The sequence below is a fragment of the Asterias rubens genome, chromosome 8 (genome assembly GCF_902459465.1).
Source record: "Asterias rubens chromosome 8, eAstRub1.3, whole genome shotgun sequence".
Lineage (NCBI taxonomy): Eukaryota > Metazoa > Echinodermata > Asteroidea > Forcipulatida > Asteriidae > Asterias > Asterias rubens.
Genome location: NC_047069.1, coordinates 17,957,830 through 17,974,097, shown reverse-complemented (window position 1 = coordinate 17,974,097; position 16,268 = coordinate 17,957,830). Strand labels below are relative to the sequence as shown.

The following is a 16,268-nucleotide window of genomic DNA, read 5'->3' as shown; positions in this document are numbered from 1 at the left end:
GCTTTCGACTTACAAGTTGTACTTTTGTATATTTTGCAGTACGCCCAGTTGTTTTGACAATCTGTTGCTGTAACTGTGTGATGTGTATAAACTTGGGGCAAGACACAAATGATCAACAGACTTTTGTAATGCTTTTTGAAAATGTACTTTCTGTGAGAAAACCGACTTGCTGATTTATAACAAACGTCAAAGTACAGTCACCAAGAACACTTTTTAAAAAAGTATAAACTTTCATAGATAAAAAGTTCAAAAAAAGTGCAAAAAAAACAAAAGCTGTAAACAGGTTTAAGTGGTTACCAGCCCGACTTTCATTCGCTGTACTATGCAATATGTGCTGGTTGTCTGACTGATACTGCTTAGCAAGAATTACATGCTTAGAATAATACTCTGTTTAAGCTTGTTGGTGAAACTGAACAATGCATTGTTTTTCTTCATCAATGCTGTAAGCTGTAAAAGTTACCGTCTTTTTATTAGACTGAGCATAATGGTTATGTGGGAAAAATGTTTGTTTCATGCCAACTAGTGTCATTGGCATATTTGCAAGCGAGAGATGCGTTTGAGAGGGCAAAATGCTTTGACAGGATTTAACATGCTATTTAACTTCTTCCCTCTTTTTCCATTTCAACAAACAAAAAGATTCGCGAGCAAGGATGCATTTGTGATATAACAAAATGATTTATCATCCCGTCATCTATAATGCCTATGATCTGCAGTTTTCCATCTCAAGTTGAAAACGCATATTTGAGTATTATAATAACTGTATAATAAAAAATAATAAAAAAAATAAAAAAAATATTGGTTGCACATTCTATTTTTGGCAATTTCATGCTCGGCCATTTTTGCTACAGTGATGCATAGACTTTCCAAGACTTAACCGCTGGTGAGGACATTAGGTGAATCGTGTCGCTACCCGGGCACAAGTGGTGCAGGGTGAAACACTATTACAAAAAAGTGTGAGCACATTTTACAAAACTTCAGTCATACAATCATACAATTAATCTCAAGTGACGACTTTGGCTAAGAGTAACAATTTTTAACAATGCTTTTAGTTTTATGGTCCTACAGGTTGGCATGAACGCAGTGTTTAAAGGCAAAGTACACCATTGGGTTTTTTAACCGTTCAATTTAGTCCTATATGAATGTAGGTATCTACAATCCAACTACCCTGTGACAATTTCATTTCAAAAGGTGGTCTCGTTTTTGAGAATATTGCTGAAAATCTGGAGGGAATATTATTTCCACGCAGGAAGGATAATCCGTAATTGAATTAACAATCAAAGAAATAATTCAGAATGAACATTTCTCAGACTGCACATTTTTTAATCCCTTTCTCAAAAAACACATTCCTTAGAATAATTCTGAACAAACATTTCTAGGATTGACCATTTTAAAAAAAATCCCTTTCTCTAAAATCACATTCCATAAAAGAGAATCGTTTCTCAAAATTGTATACATTATCAACAGCTACAGTGCTTGTTACCAAGGAAGATTTGATGGTCATTAATTTTTTGGAGAAGTTACAAAAAGTATACCCTCCCTTTAATCCACTTCAAAACGACCAAAAACCAATTGGTATTTCACGGAGGGTCAAGTACCTACTGAGGGTACCGACCTCTTCAGACTTCAGTCCATTCCTAAAGTCAACCTGATATAATAATACATACATGTAATCGCTTATCAAAATTTTTTATTTGATCAACCAGATGTTTTTATTTAAGTTCCTAAGAGGTGTTTAAGATTACGGCCGATGATAACATTGATAGAATGTTGAAATATTTAGTCTCAAACTGAATTTCACAAACACTGCTTTATCATCACTGATAACGCACAAGAACTAATTTTATTTAACAGCAACAACCTTTCACATGGAAATCATGTGTTCTTGCAGAGAGAAAAATAGTTTCCTAAGGTTGAATGAAGTCAGGCCTCAAACTAACCCACAGCACCCACAGCAATTGCCAAGGTGCCCCGTCCTTTTTCCTGTGGTGCCCTTTGCAAAGTTCCAAAACAAGTTATCCCCATCGATGTGTCCCAGACCAGAGGAAAATGAATGTGTCCTTCAAGAGCGAAATTCAAGGCCTCCAAACCAAACTGTTTGTAAAAACCACTTGATGGCGTCAACTACATCTTCTTGAGACGGTTTTAAGAGGTTCCAACCACAGATAAGTGGTACTTATACGACATCCTTCTCAAAGTGGTCAATTAAAAATGCACGTCGAACAGAAAAGTTTGCCTTCTATAAAAACTGTTTATTTTTTTAAAACAATGCTTGGCTTTAAAATGCCAATCTAGTTGTACAGTTCGTGCTCTGTTCTTTATTTGTTATTTGAGTCATACAATTTATACCATAGGTTCTTGTAGTTGGTAAGAACTTTGCAACAGCAAATTCTATTTTGATATGTCGTATAAGCCCTTGAACAATTCGAAATGCACAATGTGCGTCTACAATTTCCCCTTTTTGGGAGTCTCAAAACGGTGACCAGGATAGGCGCGTGTATGTTTACTAAGCAACGAGTATATTTACGATTTGCCAGATCTCACCTGATTAGGTTGTTCTATCCCTGTCCCCCAAACCAAACAAAACCAGCAATTGCATTCTGACAGCTTTGAGATTTTAAGAGTTGAGTTTTTGACGAGAGAAGAACAAAAAAAACTCACTGTGCTGAACGAGACATTGTGCGGAGACTCGCTAAATCCAGTCACAAAAATGTGTTGTTAATATTAGTCACTGTTATCAATTAATTATCAATACATTATCGATTAGTGTGCATGATTGAGACGTGTGGAACTCACAGGGCAAACTATATCAAAAACGTGAACAGTCGGGTGACGTGCATTTAAAAAAATCCCATCAATTTGTAAGGGATATTTGTTACCTATTGGTTTTGCATTATCAGCATCAAATTTCCTCATAGTAAAAATATAACCTGAGAAATTGCACAGAAATTGTTAAAGAGTTGGGAAAGATTAAGAATAGGAGGACATTATTGGGCAAAAAAGGGAAATATCTGATGGAGTCACTACTGGCCTGGAATACCTTGGTGGTCTTGCCCTCTATTGCCCTGATTTTGACTTGGTGCCACTTCAAATGTTTCCCATAGCCGGTCTGGAATTTCAACTTTGAGAGGGCAACAGGATTTTCATTTTGCAAAGGGCACACTACATGTACCTTTGGAAAATCTTTAAATCTGCGGTGAACTTTTGAAGGGGCACAAATACCCACACAAGAGGCAACAGAGGCCCTGGTCTCCATGTTACTCCAGGCCTTCCATAGAGTTTAAAGGAACACGTTGCCTTGGATCAGACGAGTTGGTCTTTAAAAAGCGTTTGTAACCTTTGTTTTAAAATGCAGTTGGTTGGAAAGATGTTTTAAAAGTAGAATACAATGATCCACACAAATTTTTTTCTAAATTGCGTGGTTTTCCTTTTACTTTGCGAACTAACACGGTCGGCCATTTATGGGAGTCAAAAATTTGACTCCCATAAATGGCCGATCGTGTTAGTCTATGAGGTAAAAGGAAAACCGTGTAATTTTGAGGCATGTTTGTGTGGATCCTTGTATTCTACTTTTACAACATCTTTCTGCCCTCATGCATTTTATAACAAACGGTATACAAACGCTTTTCAAAGACTAACTCGGCCGATCCAAGGCAACGTGTTCCTTTAAGATTTTCAATGAGGAGTGCCCTTTGCTGAATAAAAATAAGCTTTGCCCTCTCAAAGATGAAATTTCAGGCTGGTTACTGTTGACAAAAGGATTGTTAACAGGGAAGAAAATCATCTCTAAGGGGTGGGGAAGTAGATAGGGCTCCACTGACTACTGAGGTTGATTTTTAAAACTCTAAAAAAAAAAAAAAAATGGAAATTGAAACAAAATTTTGGAGCAGAAATGGTTTCAGACGGTTAAATTTTCAGCAGGTTATTCAATCACATATCTCCATGCCTTCTTTATACCATGATGTATTCAAGGCAAGGGGTAGGTTAGCCAGTTATAGAAAATTGTTACCACTAAAATAAAAACCAATGCTGGATGATAGTCATGACTTAAAATAAAGAGAACTCTAAAAATGTTGAAAGTAGAAACAAACTAAGATTGTCCTAATGTCCTGCTCTGCAATTGGTTTTGTTAACATTATTTCTAATGAAAAGTGACAAATCAAAGCTTGTTTTTAACATTTGTATTATCGTTGTGAAGTATGCACGTGTCTATGAATCACTGTTGTGGTTTAGATAAAGTCACAAAACCACAGTTTTAGTACAATTCAATCTTATGCCATGTCCAAAACGGCAACTTCGGTCACAGCTACAGCTAGATTGCATAGTCTGCCTATTCTTCCAAATGGCAGACGCCTTTAACTAGCCAAAGCTGCAGCCATTTTGGACACGGCCTACATGTTTTTATTTTTTTTCTCATTTTTTTAGGATATAACTTTAAAAAAATTAAGAGCACACTAACCTGAATCACTATCAATTTCAAATCTCTGTCGCGCCTCCTGCCCGATGATGGCGTATGTCACCTCCCCGTTAACCCCCTCGTCCGCATCGACAGCCACGACCTGAAAGACGACCCCACCCGCCGTCTCGTTCTCAGGGAACTCAATGTTGTACTCTTCCCGACTGAACTCTGGGGTGTGGTGATTGGTATGGGCGAGGCTGATCTCCACTTGGGCGGAGCTTGTGAAGACGAGGTCGGAGACGGAGATGTTGAGGGTGTAGTGAGAGGCAAGCTCAGGGTTGTGGGTGTTGGAGAGGCTGATCACACCTATAGACATCATTTGGACAAATCAACAAACATTTCTTCATCTGATGATGAACAGAGCAACCTTTATGTAAGTTTAATCCTTTTTTTTGTGTGTGGAACAAGCATGATATTAGGCCCTTGAAAAAAAGTAAGCAAAACTTCACCGAGTATAAGGGCTCACCTACATCGCTATTTATTTTATCGAAGCACATAACACATCTTAGGTGGATTTCTCAAAGAGTTAAGACTAGTCTTATCTTGAGTTTCGGAGAGTTACTCGTCCCAGCTTAGGACTAGTCTTAAGTTTTTAATAACTTGTAGAGTCCTATGTGAGGCCTATCTTTGTAGAATCGACCACTGGGACAATAAGAAAACAGTTGTTTCATTACAACTTGATTTCTATGTAATTTAATTAAGTTGATATTTGCAGTCACCTCTCAGCTGCAAGAATCTTACCTGTTTTGGGGTTGATAGCAAAAGCCATTTTATCATTTCCAGACACAATGGAGTACATCAGTTTGCCAGAATCCGATATATCAGGATCTGTTGCCGAGACCGCCATCACAAAACCTCCTCTTACAGCAAGCTCACTAACGACGCACTCGTATCTCGACTGGCTAAACTGTGGTGGGTTGTCGTTCATATCGACGACGTCGATACTGATGCGTGTCTCGCTGCTCAGCATCGGCACGCCGGAGTCGGACGCCACGATGATGAAATCGTGATGCGGGAATCTCTCGTAATCCAAGACTTGGGAGGTGAGAATCAACCCGCTCTCGGGATCCAAGTGGAAGAAGCTGGCGATCTTGCCTTCCGTCGCGATCCGATATTCAATCCTGCTGTTGGCTGGCGAGTCTAAATCAAAAGCAGTGACCCTCGCAACGGTGGACCCAACGGACACGACCTCTGAGAGGGTGGTATGGTACACCTTCTGCTGGAAGCTCGGAGCGATGTCGTTGATGTCTAAAATGGTAATGTCGAGCATGACATTGGCAAAGGCTCCGGTGAGTGTGTCGCTGGCCTGCACGGTGAGTTTGTAGACCTGCTGACTCTCAAAGTCAAGGAGTCCAACCACATTGACCACACCTGAAAGAGGGTTAGGAATCAAATCAAATCAAATCAAAAAAGCAAACCAATAATGGCCAGATTTTAATATCTGTAATTGATTATTAATTTGCGTGATTGATGATAAAAGTTACTATTTAAAATAAAGAAATTGTGTATTTTTTTTTAAATTTGTATTTGTATTGGGGAGGGTTTTTTTTCTTCTTTGAATACCCGTGGGTTGTTTGAGCAAATTCAAGTTTCATTTTATTACCCACTAAAATTAAATTAAACAAAAATCGGGGGAAAAAAACAGGGGAAAAAACATGCTTTCCCAGTAAGGTCCCACTGTTGTTAACCCTTAAAGTCCAAAAGTAGGAATGCTCCACCCACCAGTGTCTGGATTGATGTCAAACTGCTTATATTCATCCCCAGTGCTGATACTATAAATGACATCCCTTCCTTGGGGACTGACTGCTTGGATCTGAATAACGGCAGAGTGGAGTTGGATATTCTCTGGGATTGAGGAGTGGTAGTACTGCTCCTGGAAGACCGGCATGGCCTTGTTCTGGACCGTTATGGGGACGTCAACGACGGCACTGCGGCGTGGTTGGCCTGATTGGTGGAAAAGAAAAATTGTCAGAAATTCAGAATGTTAGTTTTTTTAAACTAAGACAACTCATGAACAAAGATTCTAAAAAATTAAGTTAAAAACAGAAACGATCCACAATGTTTCGTTTTTGTGTGTGTGTTAACTTCTTCTTTTTTCTTCAATCGACCCAAAATTATTTAGAAAATATTTGTGTTAGTCTGAAAAAAAGATTCTTGATACACATAATATTAAACAATGGTTCAAATATTTCAAAGAATTTTTTTTTAAAAAAGGTTGAAAAATCATAATCTGCAGCAGATCATCAGAATATATTGTTCTTTTAAACTTCTTCAAATCCCCAAAATGTTTATAATTACCTTTATCGCTGGCTTTGATCTTCAGAGTAAAGTTCTTGTTTTGAGAGTTGGCACCGAGTGGTCGTCTGACCACGATGGTACCCGTGCTGCTGTCGACATCAAAGTGGCCAGAACCTCCCTCCACCAGGGTGTACTTCACTTCACCATTCAGACCCTTGTCCCTGTCCACTGCCGTCACCTGAGAAAAATCAGACAAATAACTTTATAGCAATATAAAGAGACAGTTTAAAAAGATTAACTTCTGTAACTGTTTTATGCTTTTTGAAGTGTTTATGTTTTTGCTAATTCTTGTTTCTGCTTCATGTTCCTGTAGTGATGTCTTTGTTTTTTGTTCATGTTTTTAAACCATGATCAAGAATAATAAATGAAATGAATGAAATACTAGAATTGGCTCCTTTCACTCGGATAAACAGAAACTTACCAATCAAAAATCCACAAAGCGATATATAAATATGCTTAAACTTAACCTAAATGCATTTATAAAGCACTTTAACAATGTTTCAAAGTGCTGTACAGCCAAGAAAAACATTAAATAACAGGATAAAAAAACACGAGCTTAGAGTCAATGAAGTAACAGTTAGAAGTCATACTGATATGAATGAAGACAGTAATCCGAGTGTCTTTAAGGTGTCCTAATACCAGTTTGGGTTGTAGTAAAGAAGAGGAAGGCATTATTTTGGTCAAGCCTGTAGCCAGAGACAGGGTGCAGTGTGGAGGCAACCTTGCAGCCTTATGAGCAACTTGGCTCGAAGAGGATAGTTACTAAGGTAGGTAAGTATACCAGTTTGGATCCATCAATCATTTGATCTTTTTATTAATAATGATAGAGAAAATTCAAAGCAAGAGTCGGGAAATTAAATGTTTATTTTACCTGTCGAACGACTTCGCCTATATTGGCATCCACTTGAACGATGGCATTGAAGAGATGATGAACGAAGACAGGCACGTTATCGTTGACGTCTAGAATCTCCACATGGACTATCACATGGGCCATACGAGGAGGGTCACGCATGTCATTGACCTGTACGCATAGAAAAACAGTAGGACGGCACAATGTCATCAATGAAACGATGCACATGAAACACCAACACCGTAGACACTCAAAATCAAAATCAATTTATACAAAATTATCAATTTGATTCATAATACACTACCGTGTAGCAGACCCTTGCATATGATGTCACAAGCCAAGCCCAAAACACTACTTTGGAATTGCAAAGGTCGTTGGTTTGAATCCCACCCAAGTAGTATGCCTGTGATTTTTTTCACAGAGCTCGGGGAAAGTACTGAATATCTGATGTATATGGATAAATCCAAAACTAATATTCTTCAAAACAGTTCCAAATATTTCTTTACCTCAACGACGATATCATACTGGTCTTGCTCCTCTCGATCGAAAGGCACTCCAGTGTTCCTGAAGACGCCAGACGTTGGTCGGATGTGGAACTTGCCGTTCGGATTCAGGATGGAATACCTGAGGGGCTCGTTCAGCCCGTTGCCCAAGACATTCAAGAAAGCGATGTCACGGACTACGGTGTCATTCTCTTGGATGACGGCGTAGATGTCATCAGAGGCAAAACGCAGCTCGGAAGAACTACGAGGTTTTGCTCTGATTACGACCTTAAGGTTAATAATGAGGAATTGGAATTTTAGTTAATAGTTACAAATTAGATCTCAGTTAATGATGAGGAATCAGGTTTAAGTTTATAAACAAGGAATTAGATTTTAACTTTTAATAAGGAATTAGATTTTCCATTAATATTTCCAATGTTCTTAATTTCTCCAAGCTATTTTTGCAAGCATTCGGCATAAATGCAGTTGTTATGCAATGTGAAGAAAACCTTTATTTGAACCCCCCTTCCCCCCCCAAAAAAAAATAATAATTTAAAACAGCAAACCAGCTACATCTTTTGTTTGGATGATTAACCAGTGACCAATTCGGACTTGAACTCAGCCCATGTGTAACACTAACGCCTGAATATAAATTTAATTTCAAAACTGGCCCCTGAATATGAATATTAGTTTAAAACTGGCCCCTGAATAGGAACAATATTTAAACTATAAGGGTTTTTCTTTACCTCTGCGTGGCCATAGTAGAGTCCATCAGTCACCCTGACACCAATTTCATATCTTCCTTGAATATCCGACCCATCGTTGACCGTCACCACACCAGTCGTCCCATCAATGGCAAACTCCTTGCCCTGGTTACCCTTAATGATGGAATACTCAAGATGTGAGATGCTAACCGTGTCCAAGTCAACAGCTTTTACCGTCAGGACCGTCACCCCCTTGAAGGTTGGGAGAAGGATCTCTGCCCTGAAGGTGTCTTGAACGAACTCAGGAGGCGAGTCGTTTATGTCGATGATATTGATGGTGACGTGGGCGGGACTCGCTGCGAAGAGAACAGGAACTCCGGAATCCCTCACTTGAACTCGGAACTCGAATGTAGGGATGTCTTCATGATCAAGGATCTTCCTGGTGCGGATGGCCCCAGTGTTCTGATCGATCACAAAGTATCGCTGAGCATCTGGTTCCATGATCTCGTAGACCAGCTGGGCGTTGTGGTCCGAGTCTGCATCCAGAGCTGCAATGACCAGTGGCTGATTATTCAGATCTAGAACGACGCTAGACAACGGTGCCGACTCTGTTATGCTGCCCTCGTAGCTTGACGAGATAAAGCGTGGCATGTTGTCATTGACATCGCGCACGTGCACCAAGACCTGAGTGGTGCTGTGTAGCCCCACCAAGTTAGTCGCCTCCAAGGTCAAATTATAGAACATCATCTCCTCATAGTCCAATGAGACCTCAGTGGTGACCACACCGGTGTTGGCGTTCACGTCAAAATGATCCAAATCATTTCCTCTCAGAATCTGGTAGTAGACCGACGACCGACTTATAGCGGCCACCTCCAGGACAAACTCATTCGGCATCTGATTCTCCATGAGCTCCACCATGTATTCGTCATCGGTGAACCTCGGTGGGGCATTGTTGGAGAGGGTGACGGATATAGTGACGGTGGTTAGACTGCTGAGGATCGGGAGACCGTGGTCGCTGGCCTGGATATGAAGGAAGTAGTTGGCTTTCTCTTTTCTGTTGAGCTCCCTGCCAACTGTGATGGTACCCAGCACGGGATCGATGTTGAAAGCTTCTCCAATGTTTCCTGCCACCGAAAAAGTACAGAAAGTGTTTTTAAAAACCTTCTTCTCAATTTCATACATATTTTATTTCTAAAGCATGCAATCAGTTGAATAACAATTAAAACCTACAGTTTGCTGGAACCCAGTTTCATGGCCCCGCTTACCACAGATTTCTGCCATTATGGTGCCCTGAAAAGTGCATGAATCATTCACTGTATGTATTGAATTCCTTAGTAATCAGAGTCATGAAATTCGGCTCCCATTTCTTGCAATTTCAGAACATCTTGCACCACATTTTATAGTCTCACAAGAAAACACAAATATATTTTTGAAGTGAGTCGGGCATAGAAACTTTATATTCAATAACAGAGAAGAGAAACAGTCACTAAGTCAAAGTGGTAACAACCTTTACAGAAAAAGAATAATTCAAATGGAACACGAGAAGATAGTAACCAATTTCTTTTTAAGTAACTGTCTTTTAAAAAACATGCAATCTCGCTATCTACATTTTGATCTTAAGCAGAGCAAACAAAATGCATCCAAAAATGTTTATAGCTAGTTAATCTACAAAAACATCATGAAATATTTGTATTTTGTTATCTTTTTAAGATGAATTAATTTGTGATGGTCTTTAAATTCAATCTAACTTGTCTGTACTCACATCACTGCAGGCCGAAAATGGCTTAGAATTAGTTGAGTATAAAACATGACTAATCTAAGTTTCTAATTACAATCGTTATTAATATCAGTGATGTAGGAATCTAGAACAAACTTTGGTCTAAGGATATAGTGTCAGTTTAAGTCTTAATCTCCGTCGCTGTGGTCTTTGTCTCAGTCTAGGTCGTAGTCTTAGACAGTCGATGCATCTAACTTTTACTGGTCCCAAACACATGTGAAATTTAAAAAACTTTTAATTGATTTTCCAATGAAAGTGCCCTTTGCAATATAAAAATGGCCTAGAGCCCTCTCAAAGATAAGAACCCAGGCCTGCATCAAAATTCTAGGCCAGCATCTCTTTAGAGGAAATCTGAAGGAAAAATCCTGTCAATTCCAAGATGTGTTTCAAGGTTTCTGTCATTGTCTTGGACTTTCAAGTTGTTGGTCTCTGATTTAACAGTCATGTCTACACCACTGATTAAATATCACGGAATTGTTTCTCTCAATAGTTCATCTAAATAAAACTACATGAAGATTACTGTGAGTAAAAATGAACTAAATTCTACGATCTCTAAACTTCTACGATCATCATGAATGTATTGGTTAGGTTTTATATGATGACACAAAGAATAACTACTGGACATGCACGAATCCATGATGCCTTGTATAATTGTACGAGAAATAACGGACCAAACCTTCTGGTCTGTCTTGCCTGGTAACTGTTGGTCAGGGAGGGAAGAATGAGTGACATAATGGAAGAATTTAATGAACAAACAAATCAAAGAAATAATTGTGAAAAGCGGACAACATGAAATAATTATGAATTTTAAAATAAGTTTGTAAAAGATCGCAAAATTGATTTATCTATTCATGGAGCAGCAAAAGCAACTAAACGTCTTGCCAATAAGTGCAATTACCAGTCAAAATGGCACATTGTGTTCATTGACTCAGACTGGTCCCCCGCTCATATTTGATTAGTAAATAAATCTATTTATAGCAGCTAAAAGAAATGGTGGCCAGCGCTACAAGATTATAGCTCACTATTCCTCACATTCAAAAAAAATTTATAAAAATAAAATAAAACATTTTAGTTGATGTCGATGTCGTCTTAGTGCTGGGTGTCTACAGACCAAACAGGTCTTAGCGCTAGGTTTCTTCAGACCTGCGGGTCTAACTGCTACATGTAGGTTTCTTTAGACCTACATGTACATGTATGGTAGGTGCTTTTGAGAGTCACTTGTTTTCATTACCGAAAAGATAATAAATTAATAACAATAACCCCTACAAAGCTGCCACAGTGTGTCCCTATCATCAACCCTACTCGACATCCTTTCATAAAGGGACCGATCGAAGCACAACCAACTTAAGTTTGTTTCACAAGGAGTCCTTCGCCCATTGTCCGACAAACAAAACTCCACAGTTAGCGATCAGGGGGGTGGGATTGAACAAATTGTAACCCAGTGGGGTTCGTCATTGAAGGGGCATAGGGGGACGGCTTTGTGATAGGGTGAATGACTTGAGAATTTGTAAAGATGGGTGGGAAGTGAATGGGAGAGAGATGAATGGGGCAAATCAAAAGTAGAGGGAACAGTATGAGATGAAGCTACAATGAACTTGATAACTCCTTAATATGGAATGGCTTTACGTGGTTATGTTCTGCTTCATGAGCCAACATTACGTTCTGGTTTTATTGACTCTGCTGTAACTCAGCTCATACAAGTCTTTCACTTCTGTCTAGATCATATTTTGCACAAGATCCAACATTTTTTTCAAAAGTTTTCTATTTACTTGGAAATTTACCATTGAACAATTGTTACCCCATTATATAAAAACTCTTTGGAGTTTTTGTTTGAAAAAAAATAAACAAAATAAACATCTCTGTAATAAAACTTCAAAAAACGGCTATTGGCAGCTTCATTTCAAAACACAATTTAAAAAACAAGTTTTTCATTTTTATCGAGCACTCTCCAAATTTCAAATTATCTGGTTACTTTGTACAGTATTTTCTCATTACTGTTTGATTTGATTTTTCATATTTTGGGGGAAGGTTCTGGGGAAGCAAAGGACCTTGTCGCACGAGGCAAATTTTGCAGGCAACTTGGAGACACCCAAATACAGTGCATGCTAAAGGACCAGTTATAGCAGCGCAGGAGTAATTTTTTCCAACAATGTCCTACGATTCAAATTCAAACGCGAATGAATTCTCTTCTTGGAGATGGAACTGGAAACGGTTGCCTGTAAATTGCCTTGTGTGACATGGCCCTAAGAAAACAAAACTGCAGATAAAACTATGACTGACCTGATACAATTGAGTAAGTGATCTGAGCATTAGTGCCTTGGTCTCTATCAAACGCATACACCTCAGTGACTCTGGTTCCAACGGCCGCCGTCTCAAACACATTCCCCTCGTACTCATTCGCTCCAAACTCCGGCGCGTGGTCGTTAGAATCCAAAATGTTAATAATGACCCGCGTGTAGTTTCGGTGCGTCACGAACGTGTGGTCTTTGACTTGAATCGTCAGGATGTGCACCTTCTGCATCTCGTGATCGAGAGGCGCTGTGGTAGTCAGGATACCAGACCGTGATTGGATGTTGAATTTTGATAGGCTGGACTCGCTGGAGGCACTGTCAATGGAGTACGTGATGCGGTCTCCCTCGTCGAGATCGGTGGCTTTGACGACGAGGATCTCGGAGTCAACGGTGGTGTTCTCGTAGATGTTTACGGTGTACTCCAGTTGCTCGAGGAGGGGTGGATTATCGTTAGCATTGAGGACCGTTACCAGGATCTGTTGGTTACAAAATATATATTAATCAATCTCTCGTATTCATTTATTTGTGATTACAATCCCCTCAAGGTGATCCCTCTGATGATGCCATTTCCCAGGCTATATCAGATAATTGTGTGTCATCCCTAGCCACACGAATGGCTTCTGGATGTCACCCCCGTTTGGAGTTTTTGCCGTTATTCATTTTTTTATTTTACATCGATGTCATGTAAAATGTGTAATCAGTTTTTCACTATTTTCTCGTGACCCAGATGGCCGATCGATCTCGAACTTCTACAGGTTTGTCAGTTTATGTACATGGTGGGTTACATAAAGTGCTTACACTGTCAGCAACTGTTTTGTTAGCAAAACCTCTGCTGTAATGTTCCTTTAAGATAAAACCTATTCAAATCACTGCCATCAGCAAAAGTGTCATTCATTAAATTATATAAAACTATAATATGACTCACGTGTGTTTCAAGCTCATTATAGCCATCCGTTACACCAATTGTCAGATCGTATGAATTCTTCTTCTCCGCATCGAGCTTGGAGGCAATGATGATGACACCATCGGATGGTCTCATGAAGAAATCCTTATACTCATCCCCATCTGATGAAGAAAAATTCAAACCGAGTTGATACAAAACTCAAAAAATAATTTCCGTCGTACAGTCTAGCTTTGCTGAGAAGAACCATTGGAACAGCTTTATTCCTCTGTGTCTCTTTGGGAACTCCCTCCCTGGTTTATGTTTGCCTCCATCCTGAACATTAATTTCTACCTCCTGCACCCAAGAGTTATTTTCATCTTACACGCAACTCAAAAACACATTTATTTACTTGTTCCTTTTTTTCATAGAACAAGATGTTCGAGGAGAAACTACCAGCTCCCCCAACTTACTTTTCATATTAGACAAAACTCGCAAAACAAACTTATTTAGTTCTTCTTCTTTTTTCCTGAAAAAAAAAAACCTAAATGATTCGAGGAGGTATTTATCAAAAACTAAGAGTTTGAAGAGAATTTTGTAGTCTTATGGCCAATGATGCGACCAACTTTTCCCAGAGCAAACTACTTTCAACAAAAAGCAAAGGCTTACCTTTGATGCTATACCATACATCATCATCATCAATATCGAAGGCAAAGACGTTAGTTACAAACGTTCCTACTTCGTCATTCTCGGATACGCTACCGTCCCAAGCGTCAAAGATTTCTGGAGGGTTAGGAGACGGCTTGATGGCTCTCTTGATCAGGATGACCAGTCTAAAGCGCGCTCGTTGCTGGGTGGGTCGTCCGTTGTCCAGAACCTCAAGCTGTTCGGGAGAAAAGCAAATTTCATTATTTTATTATTTTTTGCTAGGTTTTGGTTGTTTTTAGGGTGTTTTTTTTTTATCCCCTAAAGAGGCACAGAATTGAACCCCTAACTCAAATTATACTTTGGGAAAACACTTAATGGGTCTTTCTCTTTGGTCTTTGATTGTTTTTAATGTGAAGCTAAGTCCTAACAATTGAAAAACTGCCAGTCATGCAATTAGCAAAGTATTTTGACGGCAACTGAAAAAGTGCAAAAAGGTGTTTTTTAATCAAAAGGACTGAACATTTCTTTTGGGGTTATGAGATATCAGATGACTGACAATCATCTATTTAACTGGTACTCACTACTAGATTGAACTGTTCTCCCTCAGGTAACAGCTTGCTTGTAGTAACGATACCGGTGGTAGGTTCGATATCAAACTTCCCCGCTTCGTTCCCTTCTAGGATAATGTAGCTCAGCTCAGCATTCCGTCCAATATCATCATCCTTCGCCACGGCTCGGTAGATGATCTCCCGATGATCGGTGCGATCCCGGGCGGGAATGTTGATGCTGGCGTACGTCTTCTCGTTGAAGACCGGCGCATTGTCGTTCTCGTCTTCGATGTGGACCATGACGTACGTGGTGGCGCTCCGCGACGGGTATCCATTATCATGAATCGTGACCTGCAATGAAATTGAGGAGAGGGTGTGTGTTTTTAAAACAGATTATCCCTGCAAGCAGTTCCTGTTCATTCCAGTTAGAAAACAAGCAATTGTCATAGTGCCCTGTGCTTTTACTGTGGTGCCCTTTGAAAAGTTTCAATACAAATTTACACTTGCCTCATAGCGTGCCCCTTACCAGAGGAAAATTGCTGTGCCCCTTTCAAAAGCAAAGTTTGAGTATGGGCTTTATGATGCACACAAACATTACTAGTGTCTCTAACTCTGTTCTATTTGTTGGCTTCACTCTCAACAAGCTTCGTTTCAACATTCAGCACCTCAAAACTTGCTCCTTTTCAAATATTTACAAAATCTATCATTAAACGCCATTAAAGCAGAGATGGATTGCTGATCTCAGATACACTCAAAACATTACACCTTGGCCAGTCACCCAACACCCCCAAACAAACTCTACTGGATTTATGGCAGGCTGAAAAGCACATTCAGAGGGGAAAACTTCCTCAGAATGATAACATATTTAACGGTCTGTCAGGTCTTGAGTGGCGAGCCGTCCATCAAGCTCCACAAGCAGTTGTGAGTTTGGCATGCTTGCCAGGGGTTGGGTGAGAGGGGTCGGCTGAAAAGACACAAAATATCTCCCTGGAGAAGGGGCTTGCTTTCAGGCTGGGGTCAGGGGGTCATTGTTTGCTTAAATTCACCAACTCAAAGGGTGTGAAGTGTGGAGCGTGACAACAAGGGCGATAGTGCCGTGGCTTTTGTAAGCGGAATCTCAGTGGAACTTTATTAAGTCCGGAATACTGTCCCTAGAAGGAGCTTAGAACTCAACAAACGCATACAGATCATGACCAAATTTCACAGAGCTGTTTAAGCACAAAAAAGGTAGCTCAGAGCATCAAAGCTATGCTTATCGGAATATGAGAACCAGCAAAAACTTATTTCCACGTGTATCGCCTTTGAATATATCCTGCTCATTTTTGCTTAGCAGA

General features: G+C 39.6%; 1 protein-coding gene across 7 annotated transcripts in view; it reads right to left on the bottom strand.

Annotated features, from left to right (window-relative positions):
• The window catches only part of LOC117293394 (protocadherin Fat 1-like), a 114,623-nt gene that overhangs the window by 26,596 nt on the left and 71,759 nt on the right, over window positions 1-16,268 (bottom strand). For 5 of the 7 annotated variants that reach the window (XM_033775703.1, XM_033775706.1, XM_033775707.1 and 2 more), the window contains exons 5-16: window positions 14,968-15,285; window positions 14,408-14,621; window positions 13,784-13,923; window positions 12,848-13,334; window positions 11,244-11,267; window positions 8,833-9,914; window positions 8,111-8,374; window positions 7,626-7,775; window positions 6,755-6,932; window positions 6,179-6,400; window positions 5,198-5,827; window positions 4,457-4,762 (exon numbers count right to left, since the gene is read on the bottom strand). In XM_033775703.1, coding sequence (XP_033631594.1) covers window positions 4,457-4,762; window positions 5,198-5,827; window positions 6,179-6,400; window positions 6,755-6,932; window positions 7,626-7,775; window positions 8,111-8,374; window positions 8,833-9,914; window positions 11,244-11,267; window positions 12,848-13,334; window positions 13,784-13,923; window positions 14,408-14,621; window positions 14,968-15,285 — 4,015 coding nt within the window. The remainder of the gene's footprint in view (window positions 1-4,456; window positions 4,763-5,197; window positions 5,828-6,178; window positions 6,401-6,754; window positions 6,933-7,625; window positions 7,776-8,110; window positions 8,375-8,832; window positions 9,915-11,243; window positions 11,268-12,847; window positions 13,335-13,783; window positions 13,924-14,407; window positions 14,622-14,967; window positions 15,286-16,268) is intronic. The other 2 variants (XM_033775704.1, XM_033775709.1) reach the window with 1 other exon arrangement.